The sequence below is a fragment of the Coregonus lavaretus genome, assembly GCF_964263955.1.
Source record: "Coregonus lavaretus genome assembly, chromosome: 15".
Taxonomy (NCBI): domain Eukaryota; kingdom Metazoa; phylum Chordata; class Actinopteri; order Salmoniformes; family Salmonidae; genus Coregonus; species Coregonus lavaretus.
The window spans coordinates 6798207-6815485 of NC_140002.1; the positions used below are offsets into that span (position 1 = coordinate 6798207).

Consider the following 17279-nt stretch of genomic DNA (forward strand, 5'->3'; position numbering starts at 1 on the left):
AAGCTTCCCACAATAAGTTGGGTGAATTTTGGCCCATTCCTCCTGACAGAGCTGGTGTAACTGAGTCAGGTTTGTAGGCCTCCTTGCTCGAACACGCCTTTTCAGTTCTGCCCACACATTTTCTATAGTATTGAGGTCAGGGCTTTGTGATGGCCACACCAATACCTTGACTTTGTTGTCCTTAAGCCATTTTGCCACAACTTTGGAAGTATGCTTGGGGTCATTGTCCATTTGGAAGACCCATTTGCGACCAAGCTTTAACTTCCTGACTGATGTCTTGAGATGTTGCTTCAATATATCCACATCATTTTTCTTCCTCATGATGCCATCTATTTTGTGAAGTGCACCAGTCCCTCCTGCAGCAAAGTTAATAAAATAAAATCAAATTTTATTGGCCACGTGCCGAATACAACAGGTGTAGACATTACAGTGAAATGCTTACTTACAGCCCTTAACCAACAATGCATTAATTTTTTTATTTAAAAAAGTAAAATAAAACAACAACAAAAAAGTGTTGAGGAAAAAAAGAGCAGAAGTAAAATTAAATAACAGTAGGGAGGCTATATATACAGGGGGGTACCGGTGCAGAGTCAATGTGCGGGGGCAGCGGCTAGTTGAGGTAATATGTACATGTGGGTAGAGTTAAAGTGACTATGCATAAATAATTAACAGAGTAGCAGCAGCGTAAAAAGATGGGGTGGGGGGGCAGTGCAAATAGTTTGGGTAGCCATGATTAGCTGTTCAGGAGTCTTATGGCTTTGGGGTAGAAGCTGTTGAGAAGTCTTTTGGACCTAGACTTAGCACTCCGGTACCGCTTGCCGTGCGGTAGCAGAGAGAACAGTCTATGACTAGGGTGGCTGGAGTCTTTGACAATTTTGAGGGCCTTCCTCTGACACCGCCTGGTATAGAGGTCCTGGATGGCAGGAAGCTTGGCCCCAGTGATGTACTGGGCCGTAAGCACTACCCTCTGTAGTGCCTTGCGGTCGGAGGCCGAGCAGTTGCCATACCAGGCGGTGATGCAACCAGTCAGGATGCTCTCGATGGTGCAGCTGTAGAATTTCTTGAGGATCTGAGGACCCATGCCAAATCTTTTCTGTCTCCTGAGGGGGAATAGGCTTTGTCGTGCCCTCTTCACGACTGTCTTGGTGTGTTTGGACCATGATAGTTTGTTGGTGATGTGGACACCAAGGAACTTTAAGCTCTCAACCTGTTCCACTACAGCCCCGTCGATGAGAATGGGTGCGTGGTCAGTCCTCTTTTTATTTGTGTAGTCCACAATCATCCCCTTTGTCTTGGTCACGTTGAGGGAGAGGTTGTTGTCCTGGCACCACACGTCCAGGTCTCTGACCTCCTCCCTATAGGCTGTCTCATCTTTGTCGGTGATCAGGCCTACCACTGTTGTGTCGTCGGCAAACTTAATGATGGTGTTGGAATCGTGCCTGGCCATGCAGTCATGGGTGAACAGGGAGTACAGGAGGGGACTGAGCACGCACCCCTGAGGGGCCCCCGTGTTGAGGATCAGTGTGGCAGATGTGTTGTTACCTACCCTTACCACCTGGGGGCGGCCCGTCAGGAAGTCCAGGATCCAGTTGCAGAGGGAGGTGTTTAGTCCCAGGATCCTTAGCTTAGTGATGAGCTTTTAGGGCACTATGGTGTTTAATCCTGAGCTGTAGTCAATGAAAAGCATTCTCACGTAGGTGTTCCTCTTGTTCAGGTGGGAAAGGGCAGTGTGGAGTGCAATAGAGATTGCATCAGTCTGTGGATCATCTGTGGATCTTTTGGGGCGGTATGCAAATTGGAGTGGGTCTAGGGTTTCTGGGATAATGGTGTTGATGTGAGCAACAGCATGATGCTGCTACCCCCGTGCTTCACGGTTGGGATGGTGTTCTTCTTCGGCTTGCAAGCGACCCCCTTTTTCCTACAAACATAACGATGGTCATTATGGCCAAACAGTTATATTTTTGTTTCATCAGACCAAAGGACATTTCTCCAAAAAGTACGATCTTTGTCCCCATGTGCCGTTGCAAACCGTAGTCTGGCTTTTTTATGGCGGTTTTGGAGCAGTGGCTTCTTCCTTGCTGAGCGGCCTTTCAGGTTATATCGATATAGGACTCGTTTTACTGTGGATATTGATACTTTTGTACCTGTTTCCTCCAGCATCTTCACAAGGTCCTTTGCTGTTGTTCTAGGATTGATTTGCACTTTTCGCATTAAAGTACGTTCATCTCTAGGAGACAGAACGCGTCTCCTTCCTGAGCGGTATGACGGCTGCGTGGTCCCATGGTGTTTATACTTGCGTACTATTGTTTGTACAGATGAACGTGGTACCTTCAGGCGTTTGGAAATTGCTCCCAAGGATGAACCAGACTTGTGGAGGCCTACCATTTTTTTTTTTGAGGTCTTGGCTGATTTCTTTTGATTTTCCCATGATGTCAAGCAAAGAGGCACGGAGTTTGAAGGTAGGCCTTGAAATACATCCACAGGTACACCTTAATTGACTGAAATGATGTCAATTAGCCTATCAGAAGCTTCTAAAGCCATGAAATCATTTTCTGGAATTTTCCAAGCTGTTTAAAGGCACAGTCAAGTTAGTGTATGTAAACTTCTGACCCACTGGAATTGTGATACAGTGAATTATAAGTGAAATAATCTGTCTATAAACAATTGTTGGAAAAATTACTTGTGTCATGCACAAAGTAGATGTCCTAACCGACTTGCCAAAACTATAGTTTGTTAACAAAAAAATGTATGGAGTGGTTGAAAAACAAGTTTTAATGACTCCAAGTGTATGTAAACTTCCGACTTCAACTGTACCTGGTATTGGGCCAGCTTTTCTTGTAATATCGTGACTGTGAGGTGATTATAGAATGTCCCAGCCATGCTCTAATAATCAGGGTGGGCTGTGGGAAGCTGAACTAATGCAGTGTGGACGTGTTCTATGTGATTTTCCCCTGTTCTGTTGTGTATGAGTAACCTCACTGACTGAATCACCCTCCCCCCTCTTCTGTTCTCTCCTTCTGTTGTCTCCTCTCTCTCATTCCTCAACTCCTCTTTTTTTGCTCTCTACACTTCTATGGCTTCTACACTTCTCTCTCTGTGCTCCCATCTTCCCCTCTTACATACTTCTCACTCGTTCCATCTCTGCCTCTCCCTCCCTCCCTACACAGCGTCTCTGAGCAGTCTGTTGATTACTCCGTTCCCCTCCCCGGGCTCCTCCCTCACCAGCAGTCAGGCCAGTAGCTACCAGAGACGCTGGCTCCGCAGCCAGACCACCAGTCTGGAGAACGGGGTCTTCCCAAGATGGTGAGAGACAGCAGTTCAACACAAATACACACACACACACAATTATACAGACACACACTCTCCTTCTGGTGTCCCCCCTGTTAGGGCCTCTCGTACACCCATGGGGGCGTATACAAATAACTGGACAGTAGGGTGATGATACTGTGTGGGCCCAATGACTCACTCTGAGTTCTAACTACACATATTAGCTACACTGTCACTGGCATTGGCTTTGAATAGTAAATGACCAGTAGACTGTTACAAATGACATTTATGTATTGGCCTACAATCAGTTCCCAGAAGTCATAGGTGAGCTGTAGAGCTCCATGAATTTGTGTATGTGTGTCTTTTTAGATGCAGAGAAACATTTACATTTACATTTGAGTAATTTAGCAGACACTCTTATTCTTATCCAGAACAACTTACAGTTAGTGAGTGCATACATTTCAAACATGTAGCCTCCTGTAGCTCAGTTGGTAGAGCATGGCGCTTGTAACGCCAGGGTTGTGGGTTCGATTCCCACGGGGGGCCAGTATGAAAAATTTATGCACTAACTGTAAGTCGCTTTTGATAAGAGCGTCTGCTAAATGACTAAAATGTTGACTGATCACACTGCAAAGACGTGATACAGATCAGCACCTCAGTCCTGGCTATATCGACACCATCGTAGCCATCTAGAAGATCCATGGCTAGTTGTTGTTACCTATTGTCCATGGTTTTCCCCCAGCCACAGGTTGAGAGTTTATGCCATCATACTTACTTTTATTTTCACCTTTGACTGTAGCCTGTTAAGAATCCTGCTGTCCACTTCTCCATAGTACTTCTCTATGTGTCCACCTTGCTCCAGGTCTGTGGAAGAGAGCTTCAACATGTCGGACGAGAGCGGAGGTCCCAGCCTGGGCGTGGCGAGGAAGAAGAAGATTGCCATCGGCGTCATCTTCCTCCTCTCCCAGGACGAAGAGGAGAACATCAAGTTCCAAGACTTCTTCTTCTCCCACTTCCCCCTCTTCGAGAGCCACATGAACAAACTAAAAAGTGCCATCGAACAGGTGAGGAGGTCCTCACATACAGTGGGGAGAACAAGTATTTGATACACTGCCGATTTTGCAGGTTTTCCTACTTACAAAGCATGTAGAGGTCTGTAATTTTTATCATAGGTACACTTCAACTGTGAGAGACGTAATCTAAAACAAAAATCCAGAAAATCACATTGTATGATTTTTAAGTAATTAATTTGCATTTTATTGCATGACATAAGTATTTGATCACCTACCAACCAGTAAGAATTCCGGCTCTCACAGACCTGTTAGTTTTTCTTTAAGAAGCCCTCCTGTTCTCCACTCATTACATGTATTAACTACACCTGTTTGAACTCGTTACCTGTATAAAAGACACCTGTCCACACACTCAATCAAACAGACTCCAACCTCTCCACAATGGCCAAGACCAGAGAGCTGTGTAAGGACATCAGGGATAAAATTGTAGACCTGCACAAGGCTGGGAGGGCTACAGGACAATCGGCAAGCAGCTTGGTGAGAAGGCAACAACTGTTGGCGCAATTATTAGAAAATGGAAGAAGTTCAAGATGACGGTCAATCACCCTCGGTCTGGGGCTCCATGCAAGATCTCACCTCGTGGGGCATCAATGATCATGAGGAAGGTGAGGGATAAGCCCAGAACTACACGGCAGGACCTGGTCAATGACCTGAAGAGAGCTGGAACCACAGTCTTAAAGAAAACCATTAGTAACACACTACGCCGTCATGGATTAAAATCCTGCAGCGCACGCAAGGTCCCCCTGCTCAAGCCAGCGCATGTCCAGGCCCGTCTGAAGTTTGCCAATAACCATCTGGATGATCCAGAGGAGGAATGGGAGAAGGTCATGTGGTCTGATGAAACAAAAATAGAGCTTTTTGCTCTAAACTCCACTCGCCGTGTTTGGAGGAAGAAGAAGGATGAGTACAACCCCAAGAACACCATCCCAACCGTGTAGCATGGAGGTGGAAACATCATTCTTTGGGGATGCTTTTCTGCAAAGGGGACAGGACGACTGCACCGTAGTTGTCTATTCCATTTGCACAACAGCATGTGAAATGTATTGTCAATCAGTGTTGCTTCCTAAGTGGACAGTTTGATTTCACAGAAGTGTGATTGACTTGGAGTTACATTGTGTTGTTTAAGTGTTCCCTTTATTTTTTTGAGCAGTGTACTACATTTAATCAGACTTGCTCAAGGCTTTAAACATATAAAATGTACAGTGCATTGAAAGTATTCAGACCCCTTCCCCTTTTCCACATTTTCTTATGTTACAGCCTTATTCTAAAATGGATTACATAAAAAATGTTCCTCATCAATATACACACTATACCCCATAATGACAAAGTGAAAACAGGTTTGTAGACATTTTTGGAAATGTAAAAAAAAGAAAAGAAAAAAAGATGCCTAATTTACATAAGTATTCACACCCTTTGTTATGAGACTCCAAATTTAGCTCAGGTGCATCCTGTTTCCATTGATCATCGTTGAGATGTTTCTACAACTTTATTGGAGTCTACCTGTGGTAAATTCAATTGATTGGACATGATTTGGAAAGGCACACATCTGTCTATATAAGGTCCCACAGTTGATATTGCATGTCAGAGCAAAAACCAAGCCATGAGGTCGAAGTAATTATCCGTAGAGCTCCGAGACAGGATTGTGTCGAGGCACAGATCTGGGTGAGGGTACCAAAAAACCTCTGCGGTATTGAAGTTCCCGAAGAACAGAGTGGCCTCCATCATTCTTAAATGGAAGAAGTTTGGAAACACCAAGTCTCTTCCAAGAACTGGCCGCCCGGCCAAACTGAGCAATCGGGGGAGAAGGGCCTTGGTCAGGGAGGTGACCAAGAACCCGATGGTCACTCTGACAGAGCTCCAGAGTTCCTCTGGGGAGATGGGAGAACCTTCCAGAATGACAATCATCTTTGCAGCACTCCACCAATCAGGCCTTTATGGTAGAGTGGCCAGGCGTAAGCCACTCCTCAGTAAAAGGCACATGACAGCCAGCTTGGAGTTTGCCAAAAGGCACCTAAAGGACTCTCAGACCATGAGAAACAAGATTCTCTGGTCTGATGAAACCAAGATTGAACTCTTTGGCCTGAATGCCAAGCATCAGGTCTGGAGGAAACCTGGCACCATCCCTACGGAGAAGCATGGTAGTGGCAGCCTCATGCTGTGGGGATGTTTTTCAGCAGCAGGGACTGGGAGACTGGTCAGGATCGAGGGAAAGATGAACGGAGCAAAGTATAGAGAGATCCTTGATGAAAACCTGCTCTGAGCGCTCAGGACCTCAGACTGGGGCGAAGGTTCACCTTCCAACAGGACAACCACCCTAAGCACACAGCCAAGACAACGCAGGAGTGGCATCGGGACAAGTCTCTGAATGTCCTTGAGTGGCCCAGCCAGAGCCCGGACTCGAACCCGATCTAACATCTCTGGAGAGACCTGAAAATAGCTGTGCAGCTTAGCGTAACAAAGTGGAAAAAGTCACTTGGGTTGCTGTACTTTCCGAATGTACTTACCGAATGCACTGTATGTTGGCCTAAAATAGAATCCATTGATTTCTGTGTTAGATCTGTCAGTACCATGTTTACTTGAGGCTGTATGTATTTATTGTTCTCTGTTCTTGTGAATTAGTGCAGCCTGCCACTCTTCTCCCCACTCTTCCCCTCCCTCTTTAATTACATGGCATGCCTCTGTTCTCATTTAAAAGGCCATGAAAATGAGCCGGCGATCAGCTGACGCCAGTCAGAGGGCTCTGGCCTACAGCCGCATGGTGGATGGCCTCAATGAATTCAGGTGAGTTACTGTTACTTTCATTTGTTTACTGAGACCAAGGCAAACCACACTGAGAATGTAGCAGAGGCAAATCCCTTAGCTTGTTACCTAGGAGCCCAGGGAGGGAGTGGGTTTGAGAGGTATGGTTTGTTGCAATAGGGACTCTGTATATTTTATCCGTGTTAGAGTGTAGTAGATCATTAATCCACACCTTAGTTTAATAGTTAGTGTGACGTAGATATCGTCTAACCTTCCTAACTGGGTAGTGTCCACACAGAGTTTTTTCTCAGGCCCAGCCAAAATAAGCACATGAATAATCTGCACTGTAAGCAGAGAGGGAGCACGCAGTCCCTACCTGTCCTGTCCACACTCGCACACGGTGATGAAGTGCCGGCTACACCCATGCTGCTCCCAGTGCATGCTGGGAACCCCACTGCTGCAGAGCCACTGACGCGGTGGGAGGGAAAGGAGAGACGTGTGGGGCGGTTTGTGTCTCTGCACCACTGGCCAATGGCCACATGCTCAGACTCTTTCTCCTAGCTGAAGGCTTCCCATTGCTGCAGTCATATGCCTGCTGGCGCGGTGCCACAGCAACCCGAGCCCCAGCTGAGGAAACACTATCTTCCTCAAACAGTGTCCAGGCTACCAGAATAATGAATTATATGTCAGTGCCATCAGCAGGACGATCAATTTCACTGGGGAAAAACAAATATTTAAAAAAATCTCACCTTCAACGTGTAAATATACATCCCCTGATGTATATGTGTGTTTAACCGTTAGGCCTCTTAGGTCATGGAACATGATGGCGCATAAAATGAAGAAATGCCATTTGATGTTGACAGTTTTTCCCCCAGAGTAGGATAGAAAACAGCACTTGAATCAGACTATTCTTTTAGGGGTACTATGGTGCATATGCCTTTGTTTCTTAATGTGTCGTTTTTTTAAAATCATGTGTTGGTCATTGTTGCGTGTCCTGTCATTGTAAGTCATTAATGATGCATGCTGTGATAAAACAATTTCCCAAGTTGGTATTAATAAAGTAATACTCTACTCTACATGACCCAGTCTGGCCTAACAAACACCAATAGCCACGGGAGGCACTGCACACGCACACACATGCTGATTGGATATCTGCCAGGGTTGGGATATGAAGAAAACGAGTGCTTTCGGTACCACAGAGCGGTGTTCAGTTGTTAATTTAACGGAAATGGTAATGTACTGAATGACCAGTTGAAGAATTCTGGTGTTCCAGAGGGAGTTTTGCAATTTTCTAAATGGTCACACCCATATTGATCAGGCCACACCCACCAAACGGGAGCAGACTTACCTCAAAGGCTGTTTTGGGGTAACGTGTCGTTTAGTACAAACAGTCAGGCAATGTAGCAAACGTTGAATCGAACTGAACGCACCCCTGCTCAAGAGTCTCTTTGTTTCTTGACTGACTTGATATGCTTTTGCCTGCACAATCGGTATTGAGGTCAGAGGGAATTAATTAAGTCTAAACTTAGATGCGGTCGGTTTTATAAATGTCCACTGGACGTACCTTCACGTCCATCGCTACCTTAAAGTTCAGACTGTAAGGCAAGACCCTGAGCTGGCTTCCCCACGTCACGACCCATGCCATGCCAGGGGCTTTTAATAGGTTACTACATATCAGATACTGAGAAGTGTTGCTGGGATCAAATTTATCAAAAGGTTCTGGAGTTACGTGTTGGTTGAATTATAACAGGATTCTAGTTAGGCCATTTCTGCATATTTCCTAGCAATGTGTCAAAATTTGCCAAGTCAGTAAAAAACAGCATAGCCCAAAATGTTATGTAAACAACGCTACAGTTTTAACAGGAGGTGCCTTTTCAGCCTGTCGGTCAGGCAACTTGAGCCCTGGTTTCAAGTGGGGTTATTGGTGTTTATCTTTCATTTCTGTGAATTCTTGTCAGGGAAAGACCATGTACCAATCATCAATCTCCTTACTACCTGTCTTCTCCTGTCTATAACCTGTAGCTCTTGTTCGATAGTTCCACTACTTGTTTTCCTCAGTCATCAGCAAACATCTGGGCTCTAAAACTATAATTCCGCCCCATATAATTCCACACATTCCTCCATCCTCAGAGATTCCCTCAGCTCTGTGTAAAGCTCTGGATGGCTGCCCGCTGTGGAATTTCCAGACGCTGAATTGCCTCAGAGAGGGTGTCCCTTGTAAGCAGGGCCTGGACTGAGAACTGAGGCCCTCTTGTTCACCCCGAGACAATGATGGCTTGTGTTTCTCCCTCCCTCACTCCAGGACGACCATCGTCAACCTTTACACCATGCCCCGTGTGGCCGAGCCCGTTTGGCTCACCATGATGTCTGGAGCCCCCGAGAAGAACCAGCTCTGTGGACAGTTCATGAGGGAGCTCGCCCTGCTCATGGAGCAGGCCTCAAAGAACCAGTTGAGTGCTCCTGTCTGTCTCTGTATGCCTGTCTGTGTGTGTGTGCGCGATACTTTGTTTTGTGTGTTACTGCATTCAATAGTGAATGAGCTGAAAAGTCAGAAATCCCTGCCAATCTTTAGCTTGTTACTGTCGATGTTACAAAACCAAGCTGAATCATTTGTCGATGTATCAATTGGTAGCAAGACATCCATAGAACTTCTCCGATGTTCCACTCACTGCATTAGTATGCAGTAGTCTACGAAGGTCTGCCTCGTGATTTAGACTGACCATTGACCGCTGTGACGTAGCTCTGAATGATCAGAGAAGAGGGAAGTAGCAGAACACGAGGCAACGGTGGTGGTGGAGATTAAGAAAAATGAGCGTGAAAGCGGTAGACATTAGAGTTCTGTGTCCCAAATGGCACCCGATTTCCCCTGGTCAAAAGTAGTGCACTACATAGGGAATAGGGTGCCATTTGGGACATACCAAGTCTTTGGAGAGAAGGTGCCTGACCCGACCGCTCTCTCTTCTTCTCCCAGGTTCCTCCCTGCCCTCCTCACAGCCATCCTCACCAACCACCTGGCCTGGGTGCCCACTGTCATGCCCAACGGACAGCCGCCCATCAAGATGTTCCTGGAGAAACACTCGTCTCAGAGCGTGGATAGGCTGGCCAAGAGCCACCCGTACAACCCACTGTGGGCCCAGCTCGGTAAGAACAGACTACAGGCCAGGACTCTGGTTGAAAACCTCTTCAGTCTTATGTGTTAGTGTTTCTGATAGATAGAACAGAATGAGGGAGTCCACGCACATGTGGGATGGAGATTAATCTTGCCAGAGGCTTGTACTTTTCAGACCAAGCTAGTAGGAAATGTGCCAAACTAGCTCCACAGGCCTGTGAAATTGTGTATTTTCAAATAACCCAAGGCAAAGATTTTTTACCCAAATGTTACCCAGGCTATTAGAAATCGCAGTCAACTAGCCAGTGCTCAAAATCCTTAAATTACATTCCAACGTGTTTGTTATTATAGCTTTTTCAAGCTGTCTGATGGTAAAAAACTCATTATCACTCAGTTCATGGTAAATAATATCTCTGTATAGTCAACTATTAAAAGATGCTCCTATACTTAGCAATAACTAGCTGTAAATACCAGATAGTGGGCTACATTTCAGTACAGGCAACAGTTTGGAACGTTGGTGTACAACTCCACCTAGTGGTTGAACAGGATACATGCTGTTGGAGATTTCCTTCACTCCCAAATGTTAAATGGAAAAAATAAGCTATACATATTTGACCACATTTTCATATTCTAAATGTGGCTTTACATATGCAACAAAGTGAAAATAAGAAATGTGTAGTTAACTGTGGTGTCTTGTGCCTTTAGGTGACTTGTATGGGGCCATCGGCTCCCCGGTGCGTCTGTCCAGGACGGTGGTGGTGGGTCGGAGACGGGAGCTAGTCCAGAGACTCCTCTATGTGCTCACCTACTTCATCCGCTGCTCGGAGCTGCTGGAGACCCACATGCTGGACAGCGCTGAGGACGAGGCCATCGTCATTCCAGGCTCTCTCATCACCACCTCGCTGCAGCGTGGGGAGGTGGAGGAGTCAGACTATGTGCTGGTCACCGTGCACAAGCCCAGCGGAAACTACCTGAGCCAGGGTTCCGAGCCCCGAGAGGACAGCAGCTACCGCTCAGACAGCAACAACAGCCTACAGAGCAGCACCTACACAGACACAGACCCTGAGGAGGGAGACAGTAGTAACAACAGCCAGGGCTCCAAGAGCAGTGGCCTGCAGGCCCAGGCCCACTCCAGCCACAACACCAACACTAACGCTGTGCCCATCATCCACACGGAGGATGTTAGTGAGCCCACGCCGCTCAAGGAGTCACCAACCGCCTGTGTGGAGGCCAAGCTGGAAACAGTGGTGCGTGTGGGGTCGGCCTTCCCCAGGGAGCAGGCCTGTGTGCTGCTGGAGACGAAGCCTGAGGCCGAGCTAGAGGTCAAGGCCAGCGAGGAGGAGATGGGGAGTCTGCCCATCAAGGTGTTCCGCTCTTCAGGGATACCACTGGAGAAGAAGCCCCCTGACAAGACCATACCTGTACCTGTACCCGGCCCCTTTCTGTCAAACCACCAGGAGGAGCCTGCCACCAAAGTGCTGTTTCTCATCGGCGACCCCCAGTCTCCAGGGTCAGACACAGAGAGCAGGAGGAGGAAGCTGGAGGAGGACATTAAGAAGCACAAGAAATGCATCAAGGAGAAACAGCGGCAGCAACTGCTACAACAACAACAACCGTTACAACAACAACAACAACAGCTACAACAACAACAGCAACTGCTACAACAACAACAACAACAACAGCTACAACAACAACAGCAACTGCTACAACAACAACCGCTACAACAACAACAGCAACCTCTACAACAACCGCTACTACAACAACCGCTAAAACAACAACAAGAACAGCAGCAGCAGAGTGGGTGCGGCGAAGGCGGCGATCATATGGTGAAGTCTACTACCAGCACATCACCGGACCAAACCAAGACCAACGCGGGCGGAAAGAAGACTCTGATGCGTGTCTCCAGTAAGATGCCCCAGTGGAACCCTGTCAGCGAGGAGGGGTGCTTGGAGCTGTTCGACGAGTACTTCAGTGATGACAACCCTGTAGAGACCAGGACTATAGACGACGTGGTGAAATGCCTGGACTTGTCAAGCGGCACAGACAAAACCCAAAAAGAGCTGCTGGACCCTTCGGGAGTCCAGAGTAGCAGTTGCTGTAAGGAGCAGGGGGATCAGGGACAGAAGGGGACAGGGCAGGTGGGTGTGGGTGTGGGGGAGGCTGACGTCCAGACCAGGTGTAGGGGGGAGGCTGACGTCCAGACCAGGTGTAGGGGGGAGGCTAACGTCCAGACCAGGTGTAGGGGGGAGGCTGACGTCCAGACCAGGTGTAGGGGGGAGGCTGACGTCCAGACCAGGTGTAGGGGGGAGGCTGACGTCCAGACCAGGTGTAGGGGGGAGGCTGACGTCCAGACCAGGTGTAGGGGGGAGGCTGACGTCCAGACCAGGTGTAAGGGGGAGGCTGACGTCCAGACCAGGTGTAGGGGGGAGGCTGACGTCCAGACCAGGTGTAGGGGGGAGGCTGACGTCCAGACCAGGTGTAAGGGGGAGGCTGACGTCCAGACCAGGTGTAGGGGGGAGGCTGACGTCCAGACCAGGTGTAGGGGGGAGGCTGACGTCCAGACCAGGTGTAGGGGGGAGGCTGACGTCCAGACCAGGTGTAGGGGGGAGGCTGACGTCCAGACCAGGTGTGGGGGGGAGGCTGACGTCCAGACCAGGTGTGGGAGGGAGGCTGACGTCCAGACCAGGTGTGGGAGGGAGGCTGACGTCCAGACCAGGTGTGGGATGGAGGATGACGTCCAGACCAGGTGTGGGAGGGAGGATGACGTCCAGACCAGGTGTAGGTGTGGCTCCACAGACACATCGAAATCACGCTCCTGTAGAAGTTGTTCTGCTGAGCAGGACATGGGCATCCTGATTTCAGTAACCATCCCGGAAGGGGACCACAAAGGGGACCAACAAAAGAAGGGAGCCCCGCTTAATGACTGTGAGATCCCCCGGAACGAGAGTTCAGACAGTGCGCTGGGGGACAGCGAGAGCGAAGACGCAGGGCAGGATATCCACAGGCAGAGTGATGGCCGCACCTACTACAGAGAGGATCAGGAGCCAGACGAGTGGCAGGAGGAGGTGGAGATCCCCTTCCCTGGGTGAGATACACACAGTGCTATTGATGTCAACATTAAAAACGTGTTTGCCTTCATATTATGTTTTCAAGACACATATCAACTTCTATGGGAGTTACATTTCTGGGTTAGAATATGTTCTGATGTTGTCTATCTATGCCATGTTTTAAATCAACAGGTCAAAGTTGGTGGAGCATTTCTCCAAACCGAGCATTGCCAACTTTGGGAGGTCACTGTTCGGAGGGTACTGCACAACCTATGTGCCAGACTTTGTTCTGCAGGGGATGCCCAACGATGACAAACTAAGGCAGGGCCTCATGTCAGAATTAGCCCACGCTGTACAGGTAAGAGACTGCTTTATACCTGAAGCACTGAAGCTTGTGTTAACTGGATTATGAGTCTTCATGAGAGCCTAACTAACTAATTCCTTTTTATGCTTGCTTGAGGAACATAAGGCATCAACAGGAGAGCACCACTGTATCTGGTCTGCATCTGTCGGAGCCAAAAGTTTTCTTATTCTTTTCGCAGCATCCAGTGTTGGATGAGCCCATTGCAGAGGCGGTCTGCATTATCGCAGACACTGATAAGTGGACGGTGCAGGTAGCCAGCAGCCAGAGACGAGCCACGGACAACAACAAACTGGGGAAGGAGGTCCTGGTGTCCAGCCTCGTGTCCAGCCTGCTCCAGTCCACCCACCTGCTTTACAAGATTAACCTCTCCCCCAACTTTGTAAGTTCATACAAATGCCAAATAACTATGCAGTTATTAGCATTGTAAAAAAAATCTATTCAGTAACAAAAGGTTAATCATTAACACAAGGGTAATCAGTAATAAAGTTGTAATTAGATTGACATCCCTCTCCTCAGTGCATAATGCACCTTGAGGACAGACTCCAGGAGATCTACTTCAAGAGTAAAATGCTGGCAGAGTACCTGAAGGGACAGACTAGAGTGCACGTCAAGGAGCTGGGGATGGTCCTGGGGTGAGCACCTAAACTGTCTTTATACAGTGGCTCTGCATCCAAAATGACACCTATTCCCTATATAGTGCACTATTTTTGACTAGAGCCCTATGGGAATAGGGTACCATTTATTCTAAAATATAAGTATTGTAATCCATGTTGTCTTTCTGTTCTTAAAGGCCCAATGCAGCTGTTTTTATCTCAATATCAAATCATTTCTGGGTAACAATTAAGTACCTAACTGTGATTGTTTTCATTTAAAATGGTCAAAAGTAGCTTCTTAGCTAGAGCAATTTCTCAAGAATTTTGCTAGGACAGAGTTGTTATTGGCAGAGAGGTTTGGAACTCTTTCTTATTGGTCTATTAACTTATTTACTGCCTGGTGATGTCACCAGGCAGGCCAAAACTCCATACAACCAAAACATGCTGAAATTTCAGGCAGTCTTTTCAAACAGCTTTTACACTAAAAGGGCATTATCATAATGTTCACAATTTGACAGTATTATTCCAACCTCATGCGCAACTCAATATTAGGAAGGTGTCATTAATGTTTTGTACACTCAGTGCATATAAAACACAGGGAAATCAAGTGTTTGACTGCACTGGGCCTTTAAAATACTGCACTGTGTTATTCACATCTTAATAACAATCATAGTAACTGAGTTAGGAGAATATACCCTTGGCTTGTTGTTCTGTTGCTCAACTATGTACAATATTCTAAGCATGGCTCTTGTCATTTCAGTATTGAGTCCAGTGACCTTCCCCTGCTGGCAGCAGTGGCAAGCACTCACTCTCCCTATGTGGCCCAAATACTGCTATAATAGATGGAACCAAAGCCAGAGATGGAGTGTGACTGTGGACTGGAGGAGCAGGATACTGTGCTCCACCCTGACCCGACATGTCGGCTTGACCCTGTCCACTGACGTCCTGCTGATGCTCTGAGAGGGCCGGTGCAGTGCAGTCTCCTGGACAGGGTGTGCATCCCAAATTGCATACTATTCAAAAGTTGTACACTATGTAGGGAATAGGGTTTCATTTGAGATGCAGAAGGGCCTCCTGGATGGATCCGAGACCTTGGCTACTACTGCTGCTGCCACTGGGCATACAGACATACTGCCACAAGGGGACAGCATTGTCCACGGTTTCCTCTGCTTGTAAGAGATGAAGCTCTGCTGGCCCACTCCAGGCCAGAGAGGAATGCTGTGGCGCATTCTCTTATTTTTGAATGTTTTCCCCTTCCTCTGCATCCAGATTATTTTAACCCTGTTAAAGGACAAGAAAGCCAAATACTTTTTCTGTTGAGTATGAATAATAATCAAGACATCAATTCAATCAATGCAATTTTTTTAACCCGTTTATCCAGGAAGCACAGGTGATAGATAGGATGAGTTTTGTTGTTACTTGTAGTAAATATTATAGAGAATATGATCAAATTCACTTTGTCAATTATGTTTCTGTGTTCTTCATGTATTTGTTTACAAGTGTACTTGACCTGAAATGTTTCCCTCAATGATCCATAATTCATTGGATTTCATTTGAAAATGAACTACACTAATTATATAAACTTAGGCCTGGAGGTCATATCTGGGTAATTTATACACATTTCATTTGAATTCTTAACTGCAGTTTGAAAAATGATACGTGTAGCTTTGACACGCTTGATCACAGGTACAGCACTACCTCAGATATTTAGTGGGAAATCGATGCTACACGCTTTTTATAGTTGCCCACTAGAAAAGCCTGAGATAATTATTTGTATTTTTAATCAGTGGAATGTTCAAATAAAAATGCGAACCCAATGCTGTACTCTATTGAAAAAGGGATGTTAATAATTTCATATTTTAAAACGGGGAAAACCTTTTTGTATTTATCTTTGGAATACAACAATAACTAATTTCTAAATAATGATCTACATATATTTTCAAACTGAAATATTTTCACAAGTTTAAAACATTTGTATTGCTTTGCCACCATTATACCATGTTTACGGCTGTATTGCATGCTACAAAGGGAGAGTTTGTGGAATATATGTTAGCACATTTTTTTTTTTTACGCTGCATTGATTTTACAAAAGCAAGGCGCAAAACCACAAATCTATACCACAGATTTGTTGTAATTTTTTTTTTTACAAATATTTTTTACCAACCATGATAATTGATGTTGCATTTGATTTGGAAGTACTTTGTCTGGAGAGTGTGCCATGCAATGGAGTCTTAATGGACATGTGGCATGAATGGATCAGGGGCTTCTGAATAATTTTTATTTTGCTGGTTGAAATGATTTTTACATGCATATCATGTAAGATGCTAGGCACTTCGGGATATGTTCTTCTTATTGCATTTTGTAAAGCCCCTGATTATTTCTCTGAGGTATGACTTTATATCTACTGTTCTCTTTATACATGAATATGAATAAATGATTTAGTATGGTGTGTAACGGTTCATGTAAATTGTACATATTCAGTTTATTTCCATTTATTTGTACATAATGTCTTTTGAATATGAATTGTTTCTAAAATGATACTTTCCCAATTTTAAGGGAATGTTGTGCAATAAAGATGCCAATGTTGTAGATGCAAGTGTCTCAGTACATACTTTCAGTATTAATGTTTCAGTCCAAATTCATGTTTCATTTCAGTAAGAATGATGCCAATTAAAAGGGAAATGGCGAACAAAATTACTGCAGCTTACTGCATTACCTTTTTCACATAGGGAAGTGCCTTGGGAGCTTTTTTAATAGCCTGGTCACTAAAGAGCCTTTAATATCATGGGTTGACTTTAAATTTAGTTACATTGAGCGGTTTTCAACATGCCAAAAAACTGTTAAACAACGAAGGTTGGCGTTGTCACTCACGGTCTCGTGCATGATTTAGGCATTAAATCGTATATAAATTAAATCAGACCAAATAAATGCCTTGAAGGGTTGTTGGATTATATGCCCTTAACCCCCTTGAGTCATTTCAATCTAAATTACATTTAAAAAATCCCTATCAAAATCCATCAATGTAAGCGAGATGTTGTTTTTTTTGCATTGGATGTGTCTCAATCCACCGCATCTGCCAGTGTCGCACTT

At 45.9% G+C, this 17279-nt stretch overlaps 1 protein-coding gene across 1 annotated transcript in view; it reads left to right on the forward strand.

The window, feature by feature from the left end:
• Positions 1 to 16778, forward strand: part of LOC311142440 (folliculin-interacting protein 1-like) — a 47125-nt gene extending 30347 nt beyond the window's left edge. The window contains exons 9-19 of the mRNA XM_084178087.1: positions 3168 to 3303; positions 4130 to 4331; positions 7033 to 7118; positions 9379 to 9525; positions 10048 to 10217; positions 10891 to 12361; positions 12962 to 13270; positions 13425 to 13590; positions 13775 to 13975; positions 14113 to 14228; positions 14950 to 16778. Of these exons, the coding sequence (XP_084034213.1) occupies positions 3168 to 3303; positions 4130 to 4331; positions 7033 to 7118; positions 9379 to 9525; positions 10048 to 10217; positions 10891 to 12361; positions 12962 to 13270; positions 13425 to 13590; positions 13775 to 13975; positions 14113 to 14228; positions 14950 to 15028 (3083 nt within the window). The 3' untranslated portion in view covers positions 15029 to 16778. The remainder of the gene's footprint in view (positions 1 to 3167; positions 3304 to 4129; positions 4332 to 7032; positions 7119 to 9378; positions 9526 to 10047; positions 10218 to 10890; positions 12362 to 12961; positions 13271 to 13424; positions 13591 to 13774; positions 13976 to 14112; positions 14229 to 14949) is intronic.
• The last annotated feature ends 501 nt before the right edge of the window (positions 16779 to 17279 follow it).